Source organism: Hylaeus volcanicus, chromosome 2 (assembly GCF_026283585.1).
Source record: "Hylaeus volcanicus isolate JK05 chromosome 2, UHH_iyHylVolc1.0_haploid, whole genome shotgun sequence".
NCBI classification, from domain to species: domain Eukaryota; kingdom Metazoa; phylum Arthropoda; class Insecta; order Hymenoptera; family Colletidae; genus Hylaeus; species Hylaeus volcanicus.
Genome location: NC_071977.1, coordinates 5,792,171 through 5,799,145, shown reverse-complemented (window position 1 = coordinate 5,799,145; position 6,975 = coordinate 5,792,171). Strand labels below are relative to the sequence as shown.

Below are 6,975 nucleotides of genomic sequence, written 5' to 3'. Positions count from 1 at the left end.
ACAACGTGGTATTTCTCTTTTTATATATATATATATTTTTTTTTTTTCGTCGATCAGTGTAACGCTGACAGTTCTGCCAAACATTTTCCATCGACGTATTCGGACAACGTGTATTCAAAAACTGGGACAAGACATTGGATATCGATAAAAACGTTACAAAACATTCGTCTTGCGTAGAAAATTCGTTTCAAGAGGTCCTCAACGCGCCCGCGCTGGCCGAGCGTTTTTTTCTTTCCGTCGCGGGAGTCGACTTGATCTTCTTCGGTTGCTTCTTCTTCTTTTGCTTCTTCTTCGACCCCCTTTGTCTACGGGAATCCGAGTCCTCCGACGAGGAACTATCGCACAGTGGAACGATCAACGGCTGCAGCTGCATTCGAGATCGCGACTGCGACTTTACCACGCTCGAGGATTTCGCGGCGTTGCTGCAGGTGGCGCCACTCTTCCTGTTCTTCCTTCTAGACTCCATCCTACGTTGTCTGGTTTGAGTCTTCGTAGGCACCTCCACGGTCACTAGGTTCATAGAATCGGCGTCGATCGTTAAAAAGGACGTCTTGCTGCGGCAGGTTTCCTTGACTCTAGAACTGAAATTATTTATCAAACAATCCTTTGCTAATTCGCTTAACCTTTTGAACGCGAAGAGCAGGATATGCAGGGTGTGTAAAAAATCGTCCTGCAGTCAAAAGTTGAACAAATTACAGGGTGGTCCACGCAATTGTTTCAAGTCATAACTCCGTTATTATTTCATTTACGAGCATCTTCTTCAGTAAAGACATTTTTTGAAAATATCTCGAAAACTAATCATTTTTTTGCCGATGTACCCTAATTACTTTTTACGTAGAACGAACAGAATAATCGATCTGTGTAAAAAAAAATATGCATTTCTATTTAAAGAAACGATGCAATTGTTAATTGCATATGGACTGTTGCATCTAAAAAAAATGTTAAGGTCTACAGATGCAGTGCTCTTCGAACCATTTATCTTTCTCCTTTGGCATTTCTTCGTAAATGCAATAGTAACGGAGTTATGACTTGAAACAATTGCGTGGTCCACCCTTTATGATTACGAACACGTGTTCGCGATGGACCGTACCATTGTTTCAAATTGAAATTGATTATCTTCTGCCATTTAAGTCGGGACTTTTTCTTTCTCGACTTTGGCTCAACGTCGCAGCGCTGGTCCTCGACTTCCGGGCTGGCGTCTCTCGTGCGCGTCGTTTGCTCGCGTTTGCACTTTATTTGCGTTCTTTCGATGTAACCGAGGGACTGCAGCTTTTTCGTGCAAGATCTGAAACAGAGATCGGTTGAAATAATGAGAATAGGGGTGCAAGACTGACTCACGAGAAGTTTGCAGCGAGGTAGTTCACATTCTCGTCACTAAACGACACTCTAACTACAGCTAACCGTAGCTGAAAGTTTGTTTAGCGTTTCTTTGTGTTTAGACGACTAGTATGAGTTGTTTTGCAAAAATAGGGAGCAATGAAAATAAACGTACTTCAGCAACGCGTCGCTATCCATTCTGGCTTGTTCGAGCGCCATGCTGGAAACTCCCCAGCTCAAGGGTACCTTGGCATAAGGACGCTCGATCCTCTTTTCGATGTTTTCCTCCGCGTTCAACGAATTCACGCCCATCCATATTTGTTGCCTTAGCGAGCTCAGCTTAATTTGAATATCCTGGCTCTTTAAAGGAACCGGCGATCGGTGTCTCAACGTCCTGCGCGAATTGTAAAATAGAAATTACATTGAAATCGAATGAAATTAAAATTAAATTGCTTCCTGTACCTGAAACGGACTCGCAAGGAAAGAATCTTAATGAAATATCGCTACTGTTTATTCGTTGTTAAGGTACGAAAATATTTAACCCGAGACGCGTCTTCACCTGACCAATCGAAGACAACGGGGTCGTCCGTTCAAATTTCGTTTCTCCTTGTTATCGCTTAAGGTTTCATCCAGGGATACGCTACGAGGTCTCGCTATCTCTGGCAGAACCAATTCGTCGTTGGCGACCATCTCCTTCTCGTTTGTTTGCATCTCTCTGTCCAGCGTCTGGCCAGTGTCCTCTTCGTGGAAGCAATATTTCAAGATTAACTCTCAAACTTAATCAGTAATAAAGAGTAATTGGCTTATTTTAAGTAGATGCACGATCATTTAAATTCCACCTTTCGGGGTAACCATCTAGTTTTCTGTTAGAATAATTGTGCACCAATTTAAAATAAGCTGATCGGTTGCACCTTCTGGTCTCGTCGCGCCTTCGTCTGCAGAGTCGCTCAAGTACAAGTCGCTGCCTGGATCCGTGACTGGCAAATCCATTACTGCTCTTCTGGCCTATATGGAAATTCGAAAATTATCTACAGACTCGTGCGATCTATTTTGACCTTTTATTTTCGACCTCTCATTCGATGCTCGAGGTTTCTATTTTGCGTGCATATTTAAGGGGGAAGTCTGGTCCAGTTAAAGTATTTTTCTAATGCGTATAATTTCCAGATATAATTAATTTTTGTTATTGAAACTTTTTTTTATACATATATCTTATATGTTTACTAAAGCTTTTTTACTCGGTACAGTGTGCCCTATACACCATATAAATATTGAATGCTTTCTTTTTTTTGAACACCCACTGTCAAATTTTCTTCTTCGAACGTCCCTTTATATGTAAAAAGAGTTTCAATAACAAAAATTAATTGTATCTGGAAATTATATGCACGATCGATTTTACCAGTATCCTCTTGCGTTGGAAGTAACTCCTGCTGGTCGTCGCTCCCTTTTTACTCCTCCTCTTGGCCAATTCGAGGCTTCGAGGTGGAACGAACGTGGGTGTCGACGGTGGCACACGAAGGTGTCGAGGGGAATCGTTCGACCCTGTTATCTCGCACGACCATGTCCCTTCCGTGAACTCCGTTTCTTTTTCTGAACAGGAACTGTCCGATGTGTCTCCTTCGTCGCTGATCAAATAAAATCGACAAAATAGATCAAGTATCTATCGTGGAATATTTCCAACATATTAATACGTTCGATTACTACCTAGAGTAGTCTGTTAAATCGATGTTAGTCGGTTCTTCGGCGCTAGAACCCTCCTTCATCAGTCTTGCAATTATTTTGTTTCGAAGTCGTTCCTTCGATTAGGTCCAAACAGGTGGTGGTGTTTTTTGGGGGGTAAACATTACGAGATGAGGAGCCATATTGCCGTAAGGTTTAGCGGTCTGTGCGAGGACTGTGTTTAACCCTATGAGGGGACATCGTAAGTCTAACAAATTTGATTAGTAACACCATAAAGGATTTATGTTTGTAGTGGTGTCACCGCTTCAAGAAAGCTAGAAGAATTTATAATCAAGTCTAATAATACCAAAAACGACACGTTTCCAAAGTTAGACTATTTTATGTAATGCGATTAAAATATTATCCAATAGTTATAATTGGTGGAACTACTAGTTTAATTGATCGGGAACTATAGAACTATTAAAAACGAAGCACAGCTTCGCACAGACGGTTTCGCATCGTCGATAGCCACTGGAGTACCTTGAAGGGATCCCGATCGAAGAAGTCCAGCAGCGTTTCGCAGAACACTTTGCCTATCTGCTCGTAATCTTGAACAGAGAAATGGCTGCCGCATCTTGACCCGATTATCGATCCTCCCATCGACGCCTCCATCGTGTAGCTGTTCTGCACCCCCATCGACCAAGCCACGACCCTTCCAGTGCCCTCTTTGCCCTTCTCCAGGTGGAACTTGCAATTCTCGAAGGAAAACTGAAAGCCGATCGAGCCCATGAAATCTCGAACGTTCATCGATATAGAAAGAGGTTAATTAATCTTTATTAATTACATCGATGTTTACCTTGTCGGCAGCGTTCTTGTGGAGCATCAGAGGAAACACTTGCTCGGAGAGTTTCGTCTGTGGAGACGACCTCTTGTTCTCGCACCCATAGACGAATATGTTCTGCTTCCTGGAGTGGGCGTGCAGGTCGCAGTAAATCGCCACCCCGCACTCCTCTAGCAGCCTGCGTATCATCAGTTTCGTGTGCCACACAGATGGGTAACTCTCGCGCATTACGGTTCTGTACTGCCTGTTCAGGTCCTTCCCCGACAAAGAGCACCGATTGTTCCCCACGATCACCCCATCGGGGTTCAACATCGGCACCAGCTTGAACACGAACCTCTCTCGGAGTACCTGTTAGCGATTACGTACCTTCAAGGCTTGTGAATACTTAAGTGGGCTAAATCTTTGGGAATTTTTAACGTGGAAGGTAGACATAGCTATAGTTTGTCGTTGCAATTGAAAAATAAAACGTAATTGGAACGCGATGCGATCTAAATACTTCTAATATTAAGTAGACTGGAAAGTAATGTCGTTTCTTTTACATTAAATTCAAATTATTACATTACATTAAATTCAATGTAATAAATATCAATTATGTAATCGCCCTCGTTATTAGCAGCCTTTTGCCATCAGGTGTGCAAAATTTTCAATGCCAGATTGATAAAAATCAATGAGCCGATGAATGATAAACAAGTATTTAAAATCGCAAAAACGATATCACTTTCCAGTTCACCTAATGCTTCTTCTCAATTGAAATTCTGCGCAACTCGGGTGTTATTCCAGCGTACCCTAGCTTGGTCAGAATCCCCAGTGAGGAAGTCGATGATCCCTTTCATCGTCCAACTGGACGGTGTCTCTCCAGGGTGAACTCTCGCCGTGATAACGATGCCCCTTTTCCTCTTCACCTCCTCTTCCAAGGTTGGAGCTGTTATCGTCAAGTAATACACTCCGTTTCCAGCCAACGTGCGACATAGCAAACGGAGTTTGGTGAATCTCGTTTTCACGGGGTCGGCGATGAGCTTGGAGAGGTATTCCTTACGATTTTAGTGCATAGAACAGCGTTAGATTAGTATCGTTTATAGTAAATTCGAGATTAGATAATGTAACATTTTGTCGTGGTATTTAATTTTTTAGCCGATTTAATTCGCGAATCTTGTTCAGATTTATTTTCGTTATCGTGTCACGTTTGGAAATTAATTTGTTTAGTTCCCTTATTGAAAATTTCAGTCACCCGTTTCCGAGTAACGTCACCAACGCGTTAATTTGAAAATGTCTGACCGATGCTACCGAAAGCTACTCTATGCCCGACCCAAACGGAACCATACTACTGGGCGTTGCGATTACGATAGAGCCTACTATCGTTTCATTCCAATTACGATATGCTTTCTCGGTGTACTTTTCTATTTAAACGAATGGTTGTTACCTGGAGGTCGGTGTAGGTGTAGGGATAGCAGTGAGCCAGGTAGACGGTGTCCCTGTCGTGAGGAAAGGAAACGTTAAACGTCAACGTGTGCTTCTCCTTCTCCTCGTCGCTTCTAAAAGTAAACACGTGAATTCAGCGAGCGAGAAGCTGGCTAGGATTATGGAAATTTGTCAGGATTGACGTACGACGAGTCGTTCTTATAATAAGCGATGTTATCGCCACATCTCCTCCATCCCACGGATCTTTTCTTGGCGTCCTCGGTGGAGTACAGCAATGGCCGAAGACCCTCGTTATACAAACTTTCCTCTTTGCAGAGATTGACGATTGATATTCTACGATCGTTCGAATTATTTAAATAGTTCCATCGTTGGTGTTCTCCATAAAAGAGAGAATAATTTTAGAGAACCAGGTTCGAGATTCACCTGTAAGTGGTCCTGCTCCTTGTGTTCGATATCCTGAAGTAGTACCACTGCGTGTGCCTCTGCGTGTAGAGGTCCTTCCTCAAATAAAGCTGATAGTACGTGTCGGTGATCTTCACGACTTTGCACAGATTTCCAGACTCGAAACGCGACTCGAACCGAAGATCAGTGCCGTTCTGCGTCGTCTCGGGCAGCCTGCTCACGAAGAAGAGGTTGCTGGCTGCATCGACGTCCTTCGATTCGTTTCCGATCCCGTCCGCTGGAAATTCCGCTCCGAACGGTAGAACCGTGTTTCCGCCCACGCAAGATCTGCTGAACTATTAATTACTCGTCGCATAAATTGCAGAGCTTGCGATGCCATTATGGCAACGATATCGATTAGTAACAGAGGTTGACTCACGTAATTGCTGATACTGGCAGGATGGTAGCGGAACACCACCGTCCCAAAGTCGTCCCCTAACGGTTTTGGTCTCGGTTCCCTCCCGGTTGGCACGTAGAATGATTCTGGGACTGCTGGGGTGTACTCTATATGCCGCACTCTTTCTGGAAGTACCTGGAATTTTGACAAGAGAATTTACTGACTCCATTGACACTACTAAACATAGGTTGCATAAGCTTTTTATAGGTAATCCCGTGATTCATTTGCGTTAACTTCGTTTTGATTCCTTTTGCGTTCCTTTCTTAATAATTATATACATTTGTTTATTTGACTACTGTCAACTATATTTGTTTGCTATTTGCTTTATTGTGTCAATTTTATAATGGGTTATGCCCGTATATATTGAGATAAATAAATTAATTAAATGAGAATGTTAAACTAACACGTTGTTGACCGAGACGTCGTCCATAAATGGGTGCCAAGGAATTTCATTAAGGAATTAAATAAAGTTACCTAGAAAGTTAGGATTAAAGCGTTGAAAACTAAGAAAGAAAAACTAAAGAATTATTGTTGTTACTTGGCATTCCGTGGGCCACCTGGCGGCTTCCTGAGTGATTCCATCAATCATGCAGCGAGTGTCTAGAACGCTTCGAAGGGTCTCCTTCGACCTGTGATCGTCTCTGGTACCGAATGGCACCGAGAACAACGGCAGTACCGTTTCCTCTCGCTGTACCTCGTAGCGTCCTAGCTGCAACAGCTGCAGCTCTTGGAACCTCTGAATATTCGCCAAGGCCCCTGCAAACAACGTCTTGCGATTAGAAGTAGTAAAAGATTGTACAAAATACGCGCAGATTCATTTTTATAATCCACAAAGTATCATTTCTTTCTGCAATTTAAATTCTACTCTCCATCGAACGTTCAATGATCTCTAAAAGTGTGCAGA

The 6,975-nt window shown here is 42.8% G+C and overlaps 2 protein-coding genes across 4 annotated transcripts in view; one reads left to right on the top strand and one right to left on the bottom strand.

Annotated features, from left to right (window-relative positions):
* LOC128872671 (glutamine-dependent NAD(+) synthetase) overlaps positions 1-6,975 on the top strand; it is a 14,568-nt gene that overhangs the window by 1,066 nt on the left and 6,527 nt on the right. The window contains exon 1 of one of the 3 annotated variants that reach the window (XM_054115605.1): positions 4,728-4,839. The exons of the other annotated variants lie outside the window; for them this stretch is intronic. The gene's annotated coding sequence lies outside the window, so the exon portion shown is untranslated. Of the gene's footprint in view, positions 1-4,727; positions 4,840-6,975 lie in introns of those variants that run through there. 3 annotated transcript variants of the gene reach the window in all.
* The window catches only part of LOC128872668 (cytosolic carboxypeptidase 2), an 8,367-nt gene continuing 1,403 nt past the window's right edge, over positions 12-6,975 (bottom strand). Inside the window, exons 2-16 of the mRNA XM_054115597.1 lie at positions 6,610-6,827; positions 6,054-6,206; positions 5,657-5,970; positions 5,420-5,566; positions 5,235-5,346; positions 4,600-4,845; positions 3,830-4,162; positions 3,514-3,741; positions 3,019-3,110; positions 2,714-2,939; positions 2,229-2,322; positions 1,877-2,057; positions 1,493-1,711; positions 1,091-1,285; positions 12-581 (exon numbers count right to left, since the gene is read on the bottom strand). Of these exons, the coding sequence (XP_053971572.1) occupies positions 188-581; positions 1,091-1,285; positions 1,493-1,711; positions 1,877-2,057; positions 2,229-2,322; positions 2,714-2,939; positions 3,019-3,110; positions 3,514-3,741; positions 3,830-4,162; positions 4,600-4,845; positions 5,235-5,346; positions 5,420-5,566; positions 5,657-5,970; positions 6,054-6,206; positions 6,610-6,827 (3,152 nt within the window). The 3' untranslated portion in view covers positions 12-187. The remainder of the gene's footprint in view (positions 582-1,090; positions 1,286-1,492; positions 1,712-1,876; positions 2,058-2,228; positions 2,323-2,713; positions 2,940-3,018; positions 3,111-3,513; positions 3,742-3,829; positions 4,163-4,599; positions 4,846-5,234; positions 5,347-5,419; positions 5,567-5,656; positions 5,971-6,053; positions 6,207-6,609; positions 6,828-6,975) is intronic.